The 20,544-nt window shown below is 46.2% G+C and overlaps 2 protein-coding genes across 7 annotated transcripts in view; one reads left to right on the forward strand and one right to left on the reverse strand.

Annotated features, from left to right (window-relative positions):
- Positions 1–1,974, forward strand: part of sirt3 (sirtuin 3) — a 5,683-nt gene extending 3,709 nt beyond the window's left edge. For 4 of the 5 annotated variants that reach the window (XM_069528256.1, XM_069528222.1, XM_069528243.1 and 1 more), the window contains 2 exons: positions 614–823; positions 1,391–1,974. In XM_069528256.1, coding sequence (XP_069384357.1) covers positions 614–823; positions 1,391–1,414 — 234 coding nt within the window. In that variant the 3' untranslated portion in view covers positions 1,415–1,974. Of the gene's footprint in view, positions 1–613; positions 824–1,010; positions 1,153–1,390 lie in introns of those variants that run through there. The other variant, XM_069528233.1, reaches the window with a different exon arrangement.
- A 262-nt stretch (positions 1,975–2,236) lies between these two features.
- drd4b (dopamine receptor D4b) lies at positions 2,237–20,015 on the reverse strand. 2 transcript variants are annotated; one of them, XM_069528175.1, is made up of 4 exons: positions 19,916–20,015; positions 6,923–7,035; positions 5,740–6,335; positions 2,237–4,136 (listed from the first exon to the last, which is right to left on the reverse strand). In XM_069528175.1, exons 2-4 carry the CDS (start codon positions 7,006–7,008, stop codon positions 3,910–3,912), a joined length of 909 nt encoding a protein of 302 aa, XP_069384276.1. In that variant the 5' UTR covers positions 7,009–7,035; positions 19,916–20,015; the 3' UTR covers positions 2,237–3,909. The 2 variants fall into 2 exon arrangements, with proteins under 2 accessions (XP_069384276.1, XP_069384271.1); XM_069528170.1 differs by lacking the exon at positions 19,916–20,015 and adding an exon at positions 15,437–15,778.
- Positions 20,016–20,544: the final 529 nt, after the last annotated feature.

Here is a 20,544-nt window from a genome sequence, read left to right on the forward strand (position 1 = left end):
TAATTACCAGCAGGCAACATTGAACAACAACAATTTGGTTTTTCAGAAGTAGAAAATCTATTAAAGTTAAAGTCTTGTGTTTCCATTCATGTCACTTAAGAAGTTGAAGGCTTTGTATTAAAGGGGGGGGGCACAAAATAAAGATTGTGTTGATGTTGTGGATTAAAATACTTTGTTGCTGGAAGTGTGATCATGAACTAAACACTACAAATGAACTGTATGTTCCTTTTTCTTTGATTTTTATAGTGAAAATAGTTTTTTACTCAGAGTTTAAACCTTAAATTCAGTCAAACTGCACCAAGTCGCACGTTCCCCCTTTTTCATCGAGATGCATGAATTATTCTCATGTTCTATCTCATGTTAAAGAAATCCTGGTCACCTCTCGGTCATAGAGCTCAACCTTTTATGATGTTTTAGATGTTTTATGAGATCTTCCAGACGAACAAACAACCGACCAACAGAACGGGTTCAAACAGAACCTGATGTCAGGGACAGAACGTCGGGTTCTGATGTGGAGATACTGATGGACCCTTGAACCAGGCCCACGACAAACTGGACGGAGAACATCACTGTGATTTTGTCAACCTCTTATTGTTCACTCTTTGCTCTGCAGGTGGAGCCCTTCGCCAGCCTGGCAGGGGCCGTGCGCAGCTCCGTTCCTCGTCTGCTCATCAACAGGGACGTGGTGGGGCCGTTCGCTTGGAGCCGCCGGCAGCACGATGTCGTTCAGCTGGGCGACGTGGTCAGTGGCGTGCAGGCCCTGGTCGGCGCCCTGGGCTGGACTCAGGAGCTGGACAAGGTGATGGCTGCTGCTGCAGAGGAAGTGAGTGTGTTAACAACCTTATTTAAGAAAATGTTAAAGACTTCTTTTGATCCAAAGATGTTGGTCTTTAAACCGTCGTCACGGCAAGAGAAGAATCACAGAAAATGATTTAACACTCAGCCATTCAAGAGAATCAATTACTATCAAATAATCATAGAAAAGCACCTTTTGATTTTTCTGATTTCAGCTCTGATTGGACCTGGTTGGTGTTTTGTTTGTTTCTTTGGACGGAGCCAGAGTTTCCGGTTTCCTGTCTTAATGCTAAGCTAGGCTAACGTTGTGATATGACTTTTCTTATCTAACAAAGGAAATAAACACATCCCACAAAGCGTCTCCTCCTGTAAATACCTGCATGGATCTCAGGTGATCTTCAGCTGAATGAGACCTCAGGTGTTCAGACCTGAGGTCTGGACGTAGACGAGCGTAGAGCTGATCACTTCATCCTCGATCTCTCTCAGGACTCGTTGATACCAAGTCTGAACAAGTCCCGAGTGTTTGTGATAAATTCCAGACAGATGTGTTCAGTGAATCCTCTCTCTGTGTCTGTGTCCACGTTTTATTCTGCAGGAGACAACAAAGACAGAAGAGTGAGAACATTTCACTTCATCGAGCTGCAGGTTTCACTTTTCATCACTGCGCTCGGCACCGAACACAAAACAACCTCACGTGACTTTCCTGACGGAAGAGGTCGTGCTGATGTCAAGGAGACTTGAATAATAACCTGCTGCATGTCCTCATTCAATTATCATTAAAATACAAGTGATTGTTATGGTTGAAATTGTTTTAAACCAACGAGGAAGTTCTGAAAACCTGGAAACAGAAAGTGACACGACGGGTGAAGACTGTGAGATCTGATGAAAAGCTCCAGAGCAGCTGCTAAATGAACCTTGTGGTGAATAGTTGTAGTTTCACAAAGTCAATCAAGCTTTGACCGAATCAATGGCAGATCAGAAAACACTCTTTGATTTGGTCACCTGCTGGATTCCATCTGATGAGGAGTCGAGTTTTGTCTTTGGGCCGAGGCCTCCAGCCGAGCTGGAATAAGAGTCAGTGTGCATCTTCTGTGCAGGACTCCGGCAGCGGAGACGTGAATAAACTACAAAGAGAAGCAATGGACCACAATGAAAGACAATTACTGCAAAGAGACAAATGGGACAAAAGACAGTTGTGAGAGGTGAGACGGAACAGAGAGGCAATGAGACACCAAACAGCTACAAAGAGACAAATCAACAAAAAATGAAAACACATGCTCCCACAGAGATAAAATGAAACGCATGAATATCAAAAGATGGAAAACAACCGGTCTGTTGTTCGTGTCTCCGTCTCTTCCTCCTGATCCGTCCACATTTTGAAATGGGCACAAACTGTATCAGTTATAAAATGATCTCAAACTGAGCCGGTTTCAGACACAAGCAGGAAGATGACGTCTTTATTAGAAAATGTTCCACTGAAACGTGGACATGGCACAGTCACAACCAAACACACTGTGGTGACGCACAAACCACAAATACAGAGGACGACTTCAGAGTCACAATCTGAAAACAGTTTTCTAGATCACAACTTATTTAACTTTACATCATTTATACTTTTTAAAGCGTATGGTATCTGATTTTCAAAATAAAACCTACAGGCTGATTGAGCAGGTTTATTCTAATAATCTTTATCAATCCGAGCAGGAATCATATCGAGGATTCAAGTTGTAGATCTGATATTAAAGTTAAAGTTTCAAACTATTTGTTAGAAATTCGTTTGACATCTAACAGCAGGACAAAAATAAATCTAAATCTCAAATGATTCCATTTCAACAACCATCTTTTCTCGAGATGCTACCGCTCACACTTGATTATGTTCTAAAACTATTTGGGATTTAATCAGAAAAAAAGAAAAGTTTTCATAATAATAATCAATACAGGATTACATTTCCTTATTTTGCATTTTTGGTTTAAAGTTTTAAAAACTTGACTTTTCTGTTCAGAGTATTTTTCACAGCTACAGATTCACCACAGCAGCAGGTGTGAAACCTCAGACGTCAGGTGAGATGATCCTGGATCAGCTTGAACCAGCTTCACTCTATTTACACAGCGACACACAGGAAGTGAACACAGGCTCATCCTTAAAGGAACAACAGAAGAAGAAGTCAAACCGAGCCGCGGTGTCACGTTAGAAGAGAAGACAAAATATTTCATTGTAATTTGAACCATCAGTTTCATGTGTGATCAGTAATGGTCACGAGCTGTAGTGACGTCAGACGCCCTCGTCTCTCAACCAATGAGCAGCAGGTACAGGGAGACTCCGCCCTGTCGCTGATGATGACAGGACGTTGGTTTCTACTGATCATGTGTTGAAGTCACCGACTCCCAGGTGAGTCGGTGATCGTGTCCTTTCTCCTCCTCACTAGTCTTCACACTCCGTCACATTAAATATGTACGTCTCATTGACCTGATGTGTGGACGAGCTGCTGAGTGTAACTCTACATCAGAGAGGGGCTGCACCAAGACACACTGCATCCAGTGAAGCTGATGTAAGTTCACTACACGAGGCAGGAGACGCCTCCGTCTCACCCAGAATCCCCCTGGGTCTGCCTGTACCCGCCGCAGACCCTCACCAAGCAAACTACCACTCGATGACAAAGAGGAAAAACAACCTCAACGCTTTGGACGGATTGTGTGAGCAGTGAAACGAGGAGCGCTCAGACTGCAGCTCACACAAACGTTCCAGGACGTGAAGTCCACACGGACGCCGGAGATGATTCCAATCTGACTCTCAGGGAGGAGCTCTGGTGTTCGCGCTCCTTCAGCAGTCAGTGTCGGCAGCTTCCTGCTCAGACATTTGGTTTGGACAGAGGGTTCTGTCCGCTAACCAGGAATCAAACAGCTTCATCACCAAACAGCAGGAGAGTCTCCGAAATTAAACCGATATCACCAGGGACAGATTTTCACAAACACTAAAGAACAGGCTGAATGTTGTTCTGTGGTCAGATGCTGTCAGTCGTCCTCATCGATCGGCCTCCAGCCTGGCAGCACCGATACAACGAGCTGAACACCTTCTGTTCCTGACGTCCTCATCGCTCGTATCCTTCCTTTATCTCAGCGCCTCAGTGAACGCTGCAGCCAGCAGCAGCTGCGGAAACATTTCTTGAAGAATTTCCTGAACTCTGTGTTGAAGACGGTGTAGATGATGGGGTTGAGGGCACTGTTGACGTAGCCCAGCCAGGTGACGGTGCTCATCAGACCGGGCGGGATGGCGCACGTCAAACACAAAGCTCGTGTTGTGTGGACGACGAAGAACGGCGTCCAGCAGAACAGGAAACAACCTGAGAACAAATGAGAAGGGAAATCTGTCACCTCTCGAATTAACACACGGAGCCTGAACTCACAACGTGAGAAAATCTAAACCAGCCAAAAAAACCAATATCAACGAGCCACCCCACTGAACGTTCAAGCGCTACGTGTCCGTCACATACGTCAACATGTCAAATCCAAGAGGGAAGGATTCATAAACACTGATCATCAGAGACGACGCAGGAACTCTGTCTCGTTTTTTTACTTCAATAAGTTTATGAATCTTTCTCTGCCCTCACAAGAAAGTCGTCTGATTTCATCGTGAGGAGCGAAGGAGAGGACTCAAAGTAGAGAATCGAGCTCCGTGCATGTTGTGTACAGAAGGACAGAAGGTAATTCAGTGTCTGTCTCACCTCAGGGTGAAAACATGACGTTAAAAACAAACCCTCCAGAACGAACACTGGTGAGAGCGTCTCTACACTGATGTCTCACAGAATACGTTTCATTTCCCTCATCACCGACTGGGAACAGTCCCTGAGTCAAACTGAGGACGTTTGTCTCAGCTGACGTCTCGTGGTGCTGATGATCTATTAGGGATGAGATGTGTCTCTTTACTCCAGGAGATGGAGACACTCAACGTGTCCCGGCTCCGCTGTCAGCGGGTCACACTTGTTATTCATAAGATGAACGCGGCTCATGACAACTGTTGTTCTGTAAATGTGCCTCAGACACGACAATGATTCCGTCTGGATCCAGGAGGAGACGGCAGGAGGTCGCTGCGAATCTGAAGATCTGAGATGTCGTCAGATCGTTAAAGATCCTCAACAAATGAAAGGCCTTCGATGACGGACCGCCTGCACCTGTCGAGGCGATGAAGCAGAACAATAACAGCTCTGCTCAGATGATTTACGTGTTTTCAGTGCAGCAACATGTGAAAAACACAGAATCATTGTGTGTGTGAGTCGTCCTCTGTCAGAGGAAGACAAACAGAAGACAGTTCACACTGAACACAGGACCGTGCTGGTATCCAGCCCCCCCCCCCCCCCCCCCCTGACTTCACTCAGCTGCAGTTTGAACACTGGTGTGAACGTGGAGTTAAAAATGTGTTGGACAGAAACCACAGAATAAAACTAGAGGACCAGAGCGGACTCAGTGGACATGAGACGGTCAGATCGCCTGTTGTATAATAATTGGATTGAAGGCTTTAAGCTATAATGGCGCCGCTCGTTGAGAGATGGCCAATCAGAAGTGACTGTTATCCTGACGGACACGAGCCACAACACAAACATCCCTTCGACTGTCAACACGCATGCAGACGTCTCGTTACACGTAAAGAAACATGAAGGTGTGGTATCCTTCAGCACGTCCCTGATCTGTCACAAACATTACAGAGGAACTGAAACATGTTGGTTTGGTTTGAAGCTGTAAACAACAGGAGCTGAACTTCTGTCCCACGTCTCAAAGTTCAAAGTGAAACTCTTTGTGCTGATGAAATATGTGTTTGTATATAAATATATGAACCTGGGTTTATTCATGTATTCACTTTTTATTAGCTCCTGACATGAGGGAGTGATGGTCCTTTAACGTTAATTGAGTTTTTGCTGCTGGAGACGACGTCCTCTCAGGTTCACTCACCTACGACCACAGGCAGCACCCTCATGGCCTTCCTCTCCCGGCTGTTGATCTTGGCTCTCTGCCTCCTCCGCTGCAGTTGGCTGAACGTCACCGTGGGAACCGAGTTCTCTCTGTACTGCCGAGGATAAGGGATCTCCCGCTTTATGTAGTCGTCTGTATCGTCCAGCCGAGACTGGGCCAAGTCCCTCTCGATGATCCTGGGCAGCGGCATGGGCAGAGGTCCGGGGATGGTGCCCGTCAGCGGGGGGAGGGCGGTGGCGACGGCGGCGTGCTGCAGCTTCCTGCAGGCCTCGATGCTGCTGCGTAGTTTGGCTCTACGAGCCTCCTCCCAGTGCTGCAGCCCGCGGAAAACCCCAAAGTAGAGCAGGAGCATGATGGGACAGGGGATGAAGAAGGAGCAGACGGAGGAATAAACAACATAGTTGTTGTCCTCCAGTTTGCACTCGCTGGGGTCGCGGTCGGGCACGTTGTTGATGCCGAACATGACGGGTGAGGCCACAGCCAGGGCCAGCAGCCACGTGGCCGACAGCAGCACGAGCTGACGCTGGTCCACGTGCTTACGGTTGTAATTCAGAGGTATGGACACAGCGATGAACCTGGAGAATAAAACCACAGTTAACGTGGATTAACAGCTTTGTATTTCTAATAGAAACACGTGGGAATCGAACATGCGACGTATGTTTCATTGTGTCGCCCAGTCCAGCTGTTTTGTGTCTGTTTTGGTCTCCACCATCAAACAGGCTCTTTATCTGTGAGCTGCTGCTGATGTTCTGCTCTAATGCTGAACAATGTATTTAGATTCATACGTGTTTATTTTGTGTAAACAACATGTTCATTCACTAAATGTTCATATTTAAATGTTTTGTTTACATTAAACTACAGATGTTTTATATCAGGAGTTACAATCTGAAGCAAAACGAGTCTTTTGCTTCAACTTTTAGAAACAATGAGTCGTTTTCCTCCAAACGATGATTCAGACACACACACTCTCACACACACACTCACACACACACATACACACACACACACACACACACACACACTCTCACACACACACTCACACACACACATACACACACACACACACACTCACACACACACACACACACACACATACACAAACACACACACACACTCACACACACACACTCACACACACACACACACACTCACACACACATACCTGTCCACACTGATGGCACACAGGTTGAATATGGAAGCTGTGCACAGCAACACATCCATGGTCATCAGGCCGTCACACATCAGCATGTTCAAGGTCCAAACTCCGCCCTGAAACTGTACACACACACACACACACACACACACACACACACACACACACACACACACACACACACACACAGTGTAAAAACTCAACTCTCCACTTCGTCCTCTTCTGACTCTGACTTGTTTAATCCAGCGAGTCTCTACAGCTCAGTGATGAACTGATGATGATGAACTGATGATGATGAACTGATGATGGTGAACTGATGATGGTGAACTGATGATGGTGAACTGGTGATGATGAACTGATGATGATGAACTGATGATGGTGAACTGGTCCAGGTAACAAGATCACAGCAGCAGCTAATTGAAGAGGAGTGAGGGGAGGTGAGGGGAGGTGAGGGGGGTGGGGGAGGTGAGGGGGGTGAGGGGAGGCCTCAGCAGGGCGACGTGTCAATACTTTAATAAGACAGAGATGAAGAGATTACACCTTTGCATTGACAGACATGATCTATGGACCCCCCGCCCCCCCCCCCCCCCCCAGATTAGCGAGGTGACACAGCTCGGATCAGACTCTTTCTGACGTGCTCGATTGTTTCTGCTGTTTCACTGGCCTCAGACCAGATTAGTCCAAATGTTGATCCTGTGACTGATGAAGTGTTTGTTTACTGGAGAGAATGAAGTTAGTGCACAGACACACAACCTCCTGCTGACTCACAACACAACAACACTGTTTCTCTTCACTGTCGTTTGTTGGTCTTTTTTAATTTAGCATGAGATGCTAGTTTTGTATCTTTTGTGGTTTTGTATCTATATGTTGCAGTCTGTTGTGTATCTGTGTATTCATGTGGTTGTTTTGTGTCTCGTTGTTTCTGTTTGACGTCTATTTAGAAGCTGCTACACACACACACACACACACACACAGAAACACTCAGTGTAGACTTGTAGACTCTCTGACCCTCAGACTCTCTGACTCTTTGACTCTTTGACTCTCTGACTCTCTGACTCTCTGACTCTTTGACCCTCAGACTCTCTGACTCTTTGACCCTCTGACTCTTTGACTCTCTGACTCTCAGACTCTCAGACTTTCTGACTCTCAGACTCTTTGACTCTCTGACTCTCAGACTCTCTGACTCTTTGACTCTCTGACTCTCTGACTCTTTGACTCTTTGACTCTCTGACTCTCTGACTCTTTGACTCTCTGACTCTCTGACTCTTTGACTCTCTGACTTTCTGACTCTTTGACTCTCTGACTCTCTGACTCTCTGACCTCAGGTCTCTCTGACTCTCAGACTCTTTGACTCTCAGACTCTTTGACTCTCTGACTCTCTGACCTCTGACTCTCAGACTCTTTGACTCTTTGACTCTCAGACTCTCTGACTCTCAGACTCTCTGACTCTTTGACTCTTTGACTCTCAGACTCTCTGACTCTCAGACTCTCAGACTCTCTGACCCTCAGACTCTCTGACTCTTTGACTCTTTGACTCTCTGACTCTCTGACTCTTTGACCCTCAGACTCTCTGACTCTTTGACCCTCTGACTCTTTGACTCTCTGACTCTTTGACTCTCAGACTTTCTGACTCAGACTCTTTGACTCTCTGACTCTCTGACTCTTTGACTCTCAGACTCTCTGACTCTCTGACTCTTTGACTCTCTGACTCTCTGACTCTTTGACTCTCTGACTCTCAGACTCTCTGACTCTTTGACTCTCTGACTTTCTGACTCTCTGACTCTTTGACTCTCTGACTCTCTGACCTCTGACTCTCAGACTCTCTGACTCTTTGACTCTTTGACTCTCAGACTCTCTGACTCTCAGACTCTCAGACTCTCAGACTCTCAGACTCTCTGACTCTCAGACCCTCAGACCTTCAGACTCTTTGACTCTCTGACTTTCTGACTCTCTGACTCTTTGACTCTCTGACTCTCTGACTCTTTGACTCTCTGACTCTTTGACTCTCAGACTCTCTGACTCTCAGACCCTCAGACTCTTGGACCCTCAGACCTTCAGACTCTTTGACTCTCTGACCCTCAGACCCTCAGACTCTCTGACCCTCAGACTCTCTGACTCTCTGACCTCTGACTCTTTGACTCTCTGACTCTCTGACCTCTGACCTCTGACTCTTTGACTCTCTGACCCTCAGACTCTCAGACTCTCTGACTCTCTGACTCTCTGACTCTCAGACTCTCTGACTCTTTGACTCTCTGACTCTCTGACCTCGGGTCTCTCTGACTCTTTGACTCTTTGACTCTCTGACTCTCTGACTTTCTGACTCTCAGACTCTCAGACTCTCTGACTCTCTGACTCTTTTACTCTCTGACTCTTTGACTCTCAGACTCTCTGACTCTCTGACCTCTGACTCTTTGACTCTTTGACTCTCTGACTCTTTGACTCTCTGACTCTCAGACTCTCAGACTCTCTGACCCTCAGACTCTTTGACTCTTTGACTCTTTGACTCTTTGACTCTCTGACTCTCTGACTCTCAGACTCTCAGACTCTCTGACTATCTGACTCTTTGACTCTTTGACTCTCTGACTCTCAGACTCTCTGACTCTCAGACTCTCTGACTCTCAGACTCTTTGACTCTTTGACTCTCTGACTCTTTGACTCTCTGACTCTCAGACTCTCTGACTCTCAGACTCTTTGACTCTTTGACTCTCTGACTCTCAGACTCTCTGACCCTCAGACCCTCAGACTCTCTGACCCTCTGACTCTTTGACTCTCTGACTCTCTGACTCTTTGACTCTTTGACTCTCTGACTCTTTGACTCTCTGACTCTCTGACTCTCTGACTCTCAGACTCTTTGACTCTCTGACTCTCAGACTCTCTGACTCTCAGACTCTCTGACTCTTTGACTCTCTGACTCTCAGACTCTCTGACCCTCAGACCCTCAGACTCTCAGACTCTCTGACTCTCAGACCCTCAGACTCTCAGACTCTCTGACTCTCTGACTCTCTGACTCTTTGACTCTCTGACTCTCTGACTCTTTGACCCTCAGACTCTCTGACTCTTTGACCCTCTGACTCTTTGACTCTCTGACTCTCAGACTCTCAGACTTTCTGACTCTCAGACTCTTTGACTCTCTGACTCTCAGACTCTCTGACTCTTTGACTCTCTGACTCTCTGACTCTTTGACTCTTTGACTCTCTGACTCTCTGACTCTTTGACTCTCTGACTCTCTGACTCTTTGACTCTCTGACTTTCTGACTCTCTGACTCTTTGACTCTCTGACTCTCTGACTCTCTGACCTCAGGTCTCTCTGACTCTCAGACTCTTTGACTCTCAGACTCTTTGACTCTCTGACTCTCTGACCTCTGACTCTCAGACTCTTTGACTCTCAGACTCTCTGACTCTCAGACTCTCTGACTCTTTGACTCTTTGACTCTCAGACTCTCTGACTCTCAGACTCTCTGACCCTCAGACTCTCTGACTCTTTGACTCTTTGACTCTCTGACTCTCTGACTCTTTGACCCTCAGACTCTCTGACTCTTTGACCCTCTGACTCTTTGACTCTCTGACTCTTTGACTCTCAGACTTTCTGACTCTCAGACTCTTTGACTCTCTGACTCTCTGACTCTTTGACTCTCAGACTCTCTGACTCTCTGACTCTTTGACTCTCTGACTCTTTGACTCTCTGACTCTCAGACTCTCTGACTCTTTGACTCTCTGACTTTCTGACTCTCTGACTCTTTGACTCTCTGACTCTCTGACCTCTGACTCTCAGACTCTCTGACTCTTTGACTCTTTGACTCTCAGACTCTCTGACTCTCAGACTCTCTGACTCTCAGACCCTCAGACCTTCAGACTCTTTGACTCTCTGACTTTCTGACTCTCTGACTCTTTGACTCTCTGACTCTCTGACTCTTTGACTCTCTGACTCTTTGACTCTCAGACTCTCTGACTCTCAGACCCTCAGACTCTTGGACCCTCAGACCTTCAGACTCTTTGACTCTCTGACTCTCTGACCCTCAGACCCTCAGACTCTCTGACCCTCAGACTCTCTGACTCTCTGACCTCTGACTCTTTGACTCTCTGACTCTTTGACTCTCTGACTCTCTGACCTCTGACCTCTGACTCTTTGACTCTCTGACCCTCAGACTCTCAGACTCTCAGACTCTCTGACTCTCTGACCTCTGACTCTCTGACTCTCAGACTCTCTGACTCTTTGACTCTCTGACTCTCTGACCTCGGGTCTCTCTGACTCTTTGACTCTTTGACTCTCTGACTCTCTGACTTTCTGACTCTCAGACTCTCTGACTCTCTGACTCTTTTACTCTCTGACTCTTTGACTCTTTGACTCTCTGACTCTTTGACTCTCTGACTCTCAGACTCTCTGACCCTCAGACTCTTTGACTCTTTGACTCTTTGACTCTCTGACTCTTTGACTCTTTGACTCTCTGACTCTCTGACTCTCAGACTCTCAGACTCTCTGACTATCTGACTCTTTGACTCTTTGACTCTCTGACTCTCAGACTCTCTGACTCTCAGACTCTCTGACTCTCAGACTCTTTGACTCTTTGACTCTCTGACTCTTTGACTCTCTGACTCTCAGACTCTCTGACTCTCAGACTCTTTGACTCTTTGACTCTCTGACTCTCAGACTCTCTGACCCTCAGACCCTCAGACTCTCTGACTCTCTGACTCTCAGACTCTTTGACTCTCTGACTCTCAGACTCTCTGACTCTCTGACTCTCAGACTCTCTGACCCTCAGACCCTCAGACCCTCAGACTCTCTGACTCTCTGACCCTCTGACTCTTTGACTCTCTGACTCTCTGACTCTCTGACTCTTTGACTCTCTGTCTATCTGACTCTTTGACTCTCTGACTCTCTGACTCTTTGACTCTCAGACTCTCTGACTCTCTGACCTTCAGACCTTCAGACTCTCTGACTCTTTGACTCTCTGACTCTTTGACTCTCTGACTCTCTGACTCTTTGACTCTCAGACTCTCTGACTCTCTGACCTTCAGACCTTCAGACTCTCTGACTCTTTGACTCTCTGACTCTCTGACTCTTTGACTCTCTGACTCTTTGACTCTCAGACTCTCTGACTCTCAGACCCTCAGACTCTTGGACCCTCAGACCTTCAGACTCTTTGACTCTCTGACTCTCTGACCCTCAGACCCTCAGACTCTCTGACCCTCAGACTCTCTGACTCTCTGACCTCTGACTCTTTGACTCTCTGACTCTTTGACTCTCTGACTCTCTGACCTCTGACCTCTGACTCTTTGACTCTCTGACCCTCAGACTCTCAGACTCTCAGACTCTCTGACTCTCTGACCTCTGACTCTCTGACTCTCAGACTCTCTGACTCTTTGACTCTCTGACTCTCTGACCTCGGGTCTCTCTGACTCTTTGACTCTTTGACTCTCTGACTCTCTGACTTTCTGACTCTCAGACTCTCTGACTCTCTGACTCTTTTACTCTCTGACTCTTTGACTCTCAGACTCTCTGACTCTCTGACCTCTGACTCTTTGACTCTTTGACTCTCTGACTCTTTGACTCTCTGACTCTCAGACTCTCTGACCCTCAGACTCTTTGACTCTTTGACTCTTTGACTCTCTGACTCTTTGACTCTTTGACTCTCTGACTCTCTGACTCTCAGACTCTCAGACTCTCTGACTATCTGACTCTTTGACTCTTTGACTCTCTGACTCTCAGACTCTCTGACTCTCAGACTCTCTGACTCTCAGACTCTTTGACTCTTTGACTCTCTGACTCTTTGACTCTCTGACTCTCAGACTCTCTGACTCTCAGACTCTTTGACTCTTTGACTCTCTGACTCTCAGACTCTCTGACCCTCAGACCCTCAGACTCTCTGACTCTCTGACTCTCAGACTCTTTGACTCTCTGACTCTCAGACTCTCTGACTCTCTGACTCTCAGACTCTCTGACCCTCAGACCCTCAGACCCTCAGACTCTCTGACTCTCTGACCCTCTGACTCTTTGACTCTCTGACTCTCTGACTCTCTGACTCTTTGACTCTCTGTCTATCTGACTCTTTGACTCTCTGACTCTCTGACTCTTTGACTCTCAGACTCTCTGACTCTCTGACCTTCAGACCTTCAGACTCTCTGACTTTCTGACTCTCAGACTCTCTGACTCTCTGACTCTTTTACTCTCTGACTCTTTGACTCTCAGACTCTCTGACTCTCTGACCTCTGACTCTTTGACTCTTTGACTCTCTGACTCTTTGACTCTCTGACTCTCAGACTCTCTGACCCTCAGACTCTTTGACTCTTTGACTCTTTGACTCTCTGACTCTTTGACTCTTTGACTCTCTGACTCTCTGACTCTCAGACTCTCAGACTCTCTGACTATCTGACTCTTTGACTCTTTGACTCTCTGACTCTCAGACTCTCTGACTCTCAGACTCTCTGACTCTCAGACTCTTTGACTCTTTGACTCTCTGACTCTTTGACTCTCTGACTCTCAGACTCTCTGACTCTCAGACTCTTTGACTCTTTGACTCTCTGACTCTCAGACTCTCTGACCCTCAGACCCTCAGACTCTCTGACTCTCTGACTCTCAGACTCTTTGACTCTCTGACTCTCAGACTCTCTGACTCTCTGACTCTCAGACTCTCTGACCCTCAGACCCTCAGACCCTCAGACTCTCTGACTCTCTGACCCTCTGACTCTTTGACTCTCTGACTCTCTGACTCTCTGACTCTTTGACTCTCTGTCTATCTGACTCTTTGACTCTCTGACTCTCTGACTCTTTGACTCTCAGACTCTCTGACCTTCAGACCTTCAGACTCTCTGACTCTTTGACTCTCTGACTCTTTGACTCTCTGACTCTCTGACTCTCTGACTCTCAGACTCTCTGACCCTCAGACCCTCAGACCCTCAGACTCTCTGACTCTCTGACCCTCTGACTCTTTGACTCTCTGACTCTCTGACTCTCTGACTCTTTGACTCTCTGTCTATCTGACTCTTTGACTCTCTGACTCTCTGACTCTTTGACTCTCAGACTCTCTGACTCTCTGACCTTCAGACCTTCAGACTCTCTGACTCTTTGACTCTCTGACTCTTTGACTCTCAGACTCTCTGACTCTCTGACTCTTTGACTCTCTGACTCTTTGACTCTCTGACTCTCAGACTCTCTGACTCTTTGACTCTCTGACTTTCTGACTCTCTGACTCTTTGACTCTCTGACTCTCTGACCTCTGACTCTCAGACTCTCTGACTCTTTGACTCTTTGACTCTCAGACTCTCTGACTCTCAGACTCTCAGACTCTCTGACTCTCAGACTCTCAGACTCTCAGACTCTCTGACTCTCAGACCCTCAGACCTTCAGACTCTTTGACTCTCTGACTTTCTGACTCTCTGACTCTTTGACTCTCTGACTCTCTGACTCTTTGACTCTCTGACTCTTTGACTCTCAGACTCTCTGACTCTCAGACCCTCAGACTCTTGGACCCTCAGACCTTCAGACTCTTTGACTCTCTGACTCTCTGACCCTCAGACCCTCAGACTCTCTGACCCTCAGACTCTCTGACTCTCTGACCTCTGACTCTTTGACTCTCTGACTCTTTGACTCTCTGACTCTCTGACCTCTGACCTCTGACTCTTTGACTCTCTGACCCTCAGACTCTCAGACTCTCAGACTCTCTGACTCTCTGACCTCTGACTCTCTGACTCTCAGACTCTCTGACTCTTTGACTCTCTGACTCTCTGACCTCGGGTCTCTCTGACTCTTTGACTCTCTGACTCTCTGACTTTCTGACTCTCAGACTCTCTGACTCTCTGACTCTTTTACTCTCTGACTCTTTGACTCTCAGACTCTCTGACTCTCTGACCTCTGACTCTTTGACTCTTTGACTCTCTGACTCTTTGACTCTCTGACTCTCAGACTCTCTGACCCTCAGACTCTTTGACTCTTTGACTCTTTGACTCTCTGACTCTTTGACTCTTTGACTCTCTGACTCTCTGACTCTCAGACTCTCAGACTCTCTGACTATCTGACTCTTTGACTCTTTGACTCTCTGACTCTCAGACTCTCTGACTCTCAGACTCTCTGACTCTCAGACTCTTTGACTCTTTGACTCTCTGACTCTTTGACTCTCTGACTCTCAGACTCTCTGACTCTCAGACTCTTTGACTCTTTGACTCTCAGACTCTCTGACCCTCAGACCCTCAGACTCTCTGACTCTCTGACTCTCAGACTCTTTGACTCTCTGACTCTCTGACTCTCAGACTCTCTGACCCTCAGACCCTCAGACCCTCAGACTCTCTGACTCTCTGACCCTCTGACTCTTTGACTCTCTGACTCTCTGACTCTCTGACTCTTTGACTCTCTGTCTATCTGACTCTTTGACTCTCTGACTCTCTGACTCTTTGACTCTCAGACTCTCTGACTCTCTGACCTTCAGACCTTCAGACTCTCTGACTCTTTGACTCTCTGACTCTTTGACTCTCTGACTCTCTGACTCTTTGACTCTCTGACTCTCTGACCTCTGACCTCGGGTCTCTCACCTCGGAGTAGACGAACAGCGGTAGAACCAGCAGCGCCAGCATCAGATCTGCAGCCGCTAAACTGACGATAAAATAGTTGGTGGTGGTTTTTAACGCTTTCTCCACGTGCACGCTCAGACACACGAGCACGTTTCCCCCGGTGATGACCACGATGAGTAAAACACCGAGGACGAGAGCGGGGACGTTATAACGAGGGGCCACCGGCACCGTGTGGTTCAGGTCCGAGGAGTTGACCGACATGGTCCCCGGAGCCGCGGTCTGGCGCGATGCTTGTCCGAAGAAGAACGTCTCTCTCCGGTGTGTTTGTCATCTATGAGCCGGGTCCAGCAGCCTGGAGACTCTCCGGTGACGTGTGGCTGCGGTTCCCCGTGAACACGCTCCTCTGAGCCGGTCACTCTCTGCTCCGGGCTCCGCGCGCTCCGCGCCCCAGACGCACAGCCTCGTGCGGCTCCTCCAGCCTGACGCACATTCAGCGGACTGCGACGGACCGCTGCTGCTCCCCCGGACCCGTGGTGTCTCCTCAGCGGCTCCTGAAGAATCAGGAGCTTAAATCCATCAAATCCACTTACGAGGCTCTGCTGCGCTGAGGGAAGAGTCAGGAGCTCATCAGCTGTTGGAGCAGGAAACTGGAGATCAGCTGTTTGAGTACACCTGAATACACTTCATCATCTCATCTGGGGGTTTTCACACCGAACTCCTCATTTCCACCTGTGACTGGTGACGTTCACTGATTACTGTGATGTGTCTATTGTCATTCTACTGTAGTACTGAGTGTACTTTATACAACGTTACTACTAGTACCCTCAAAAACGTAATAACCTGATCTGTCATCTGAGTTCACTTCCACAGGTTTAACTTCAACCCTTCAACTTGTTCAAGCTGCTTCGATACAACAGTTCTGAGTGAATCATAAATTAATAGATCATAACTCAGAACAATACAACTATTTGTCTCACGTTTCAAAACAGCTGTTACTAAACTATAGTTTCAGCCACAGACTAAAAACTGACGAAGACTCCGAGTCCAGAAAGTGAAGTCGATGTACCTGAAACCTGTCTTCTGTGTACTGACCAGCAGGGGGCGACTCCACCAGTTGTTTCTATAGAAGTCTATGGAAACTGACTCTACTTCTCACTTTATAACGTCAGTAAACCTTTTCCTGATGATTTCTTATAAACGGATTAAAACCACATGTATCAGCAGTGAGAGTATCACTGGCTTCTTATTCTTGTTTCTTCTCTCACGGAGCCAAATGTTCTAAACACGAATAGATTCCACTTGTGATGTTCGTGACGTTATATCCAGACATCACACGCAGAACGCTCCTGTGGAAAGGTGGCGTGAATATCATTAGACTAAAGTCGGCAGCAATTAGATTTTCACACATCGTCACAAAGCCTCGGGATGAAAAGGAAAACTTAGAGAACAGAAGAAGAAAACATGAGGATGTTCAGCTCTGAAATAACACACAAGTGAGAATCATCGCACTCAAACAACAGAGACTGTGTGAGCTCCATGATGTGTGTCTGTGTGTGTGTGTGTGTGTGTCTGCAAAGAAAGACGAGGTGAAGATAAATAAAGACAGATGAGAAAAACCAAAAACTAAAACAGTGTAATGGAAGAAAATGAAAGCGAGGCTCAGATAAGGATCAGAGACGAAGATGCTGATTAAATGCTGACAAGGATCAAACAGTGAGAGAATTAACAGCTGACGACTTCTCATTAAAACCTTTTGAACATTAAGACGTTTAAATCTCATCCCCATCAGTGACAGATAGTTCAGTGATTAATGCTGTTTGATCAACACTGTTTAAATAAAATCATGTATTTCTGTTTTCTGCAGTTTATTCTGCTTCATTTATGAATTTTAAAAAGTGAATGAGTAGTTTTAGATTTGAACTATCAGAGGAAAAGACATTTGATCACACTGCTTTTTAAACAAAGTGCAAAAACAAGCAGGGAACATCTGCTCTCTTTTCCAACAAGTTAACATTCAAATTAAAAATCTATTTGTTCTCGTCCACTAATGTTAAATAGCAGAAATGAGTTTATCGAGATAAATATCTGGTGCCTCTGCTGTTAAAGCAGGAGAGAGCGAGGCAGAGTAGTTTGATCACAGGCTGTGAATGTGAGGAAGATGAGGAGGAAGAGGATGAGGAGGAAGAGGAGGATGTGTATTGTGAGGTAGAAGTTCCTCCACAGAGCAGCTGTTCTGTTTGTTACTCATGTGTCAGACCTGCTTCTCCCATAATCCTCAGCGGGTGATGTCAGAGTCGTCAGGATCTAACCTGATGAATCAGGAACATTTGCATTGAGTCAAAGTTTCAGTTAAATGTACGTAAAGTATTTTAAAGGACTCAGTGAAGAGCTCTGCATTAACACATCGGTATAGTTTCACCTCGGTCATTGTGAGGTTTCCGTCTGCACCAGCAGGTGGAACAGGAATGTTAATAAGCAGATTAGCTTGTGTGCTAAACCCCCGAGAACAAGTTACAGTTACATCAGCAACACAGAGCTAAATACTCTATAAATAGCTTCAGTTAGAAAACCCAGAGACAAAACAATGAGGCTGAAACATCTGCTCACTTTGAGCAGTTTGTTTTAAAGTCAAAACTTCTCCTGGATCCTTTCACCGTCACAGACGACAGAGGAGAACACCTCAGACACAACGAGGCTGAAACACAGTGTTCTCAGTCACTTCTGCTACATTAACAATATATATACATATATATATATACATTTACAATATATATATACAGTATATACAGTATATATATATATATATATATATATATATATTTACACAGCTTTCTACGTGTCTGGCAGCGATTCCATTCCAGTGTCTGTTGAATTCCAGAACAGGCAGACCTGATTCTACCTAATGAGGTACTGATTAGGTGACCGCTTGAACCAAATGTTATTTAATGAAGAAAAGTATAAAGACCAGTGCTGTGGTCATCACTATCCTCTTGCAATAGGACGAGCTGCAGAGACAGTGCTAGTAGCTCTTCAAAAGTAATTGGAATAAAAAACGTGACTCTTGACCATGCCAGAGGAGTTCAACAGAAAAGTTTTGAGCGAGGAAAAGAAGGACTCTGGTTTTACTGGCAGAGGGATACAGTGAGCGTCAGGTTGCTTCCATCAATTAAATTTCAATGATGAAAACAACTCTCCACTCACCGGGATGACCGCCAACTCATTCAAATGTCACTCAACAACCGTAGGAGGACATCAAGTGACCTCCAAAAAGAATGGCAAACGGCAGCTGGGGTGCAGTGCACGGCGAGGACGGTTAGACACTGGCTCTGAGCTGAAGTCATGCAAAGCTAGAAAAAGGCCTTCATCACGAGAAGCAAAGCAGAGACAGACTGAGGTTTGCAAAAGACCATGAGGACTGGACCATAGAGGACTGGAGTAAGGTCATCTCCTCTGATGAGTCCAGTTTTCAGGTTTGCCTGGTTGTCTAATGGTTAGATGGAGACCTGGAGAAGCCACAGTGTCTCGCATCTACTGTGAAATTTGGTGGAGGATCGGTGATGATCTGGGACGGAGATTTGTCTTTGTGAAGGACGCATGAATCAAGCCAGGTACAAAGTGTGACTTGTCCTGGAAGAAAACTTGCTTCCTTCTGCTCTGACAATGTTCCCCAACTCTGAGGAGTGGTCTTTCCAGGTCAGTGAAGGTGTGGATGAAGGACCCTCAGGACCCTGTCATGAGCAGCCCAATCTCCAGACCTGAATCCCATTGAAAACCTCTGCAATGTGATCAAGAGGAAGACGGATGGTCACAAGCCGTCAAACAAAGCTGAGCTGCTTGAACTAAAGCGCCCTGAGTGGCATAAAGTCACCTGACAGCCATGTGACAGACGGGTGGAGAGCAGCCGAGACGCGTGAGAGCTGTGATTGTAAATCAAGATGAATCCACCAAATGTTGATTTCTGAACTCTTCCTGAGTTAAAACATTCGTGTTGTTTAAAAGTGAATATGAACTTGTTTTCTTTGCATCAGTGCAGATCTGGAAACTCTGCATCGCTTTCGTTCTTTTGACCAGTCGTCACTTTCTGCAAATAACGGCTCCAAAATATTTTAATTTGAAATTTGGGAGAAATGTTGTCAGTAATTTATAGAATAAAACAAACACGTTCATTTTACTCAAACACACCAATAAATAACAAACCCAGAGAAAGTGATCATTTTGGAGTGGTCTCTCTCTCTCCCTCTCTCTCTCTCTCTCTCTCTCTCTCTCTCTCTCTCTCTCTCTATATATATATATATATATATATATATATATATATATATATACACACAGTATATATATATATACAGTATATATATGAAAATATATGAAACAGTTAAAGTCCTGTAACAAACAGACTCATTGACATGTGGTCAAATCTACGAGTGAAAAGACTGAACACAACTTCAACATCAGCACGTCATGAAAATCCAGATGTGTCGACTGAGGGAGCATCAAACTCACGTCACATTCACCGTCCAGAGGACGAGGCCTCCACCATGAGGTGTTCAGACAGGAGGGACACGGGGGAGACGTCAGCTGACTTCCTGTAGGACTCCTGGAGGAGGAGCCACAGGAGGAAGTAGTCAGCCAGGGGAGGAAGTGGGAGGGGAAGTACATGAGGGGGTAGGAGGGGAAGTAAGTGAGGGAGTAGGTTAGGAAGTAGGTGAGGAAGTAAGTGAGGGAGTAAGTGAGGAAGTAGGTGAGGAAGTAGGACTAGAAGTAAGTGAGGGAGTAGGACGGGAAGTAGGATTTTCCACGCAGGGTTAATGAGTTATACTGCAGCCAGCCACCAGGAGGAGTCGTCCATCTTTGTATAAAACACCTCCACACACTTTCTTTACATTACATCACATGTCATGACATCACATGTCATTACATCACATATCATTACATCACATGTCATTACATCACATCACATGTCATGACATCACATGTCATGACATCACATGTCATGACATCACATGTCATTACATCACTTTACATATCTTTACTCTTTTTCTCACTGTGGTCATGTTGTGTGTCTGTCTCGTTGTGGTCACGTTGTGTGTCTGTCTCGTTGTGGTCATGTTGTGTGTCTGTCTCTTTGTGGT

Source organism: Paralichthys olivaceus, chromosome 1 (genome assembly GCF_024713975.1).
Source record: "Paralichthys olivaceus isolate ysfri-2021 chromosome 1, ASM2471397v2, whole genome shotgun sequence".
NCBI lineage: Eukaryota > Metazoa > Chordata > Actinopteri > Pleuronectiformes > Paralichthyidae > Paralichthys > Paralichthys olivaceus.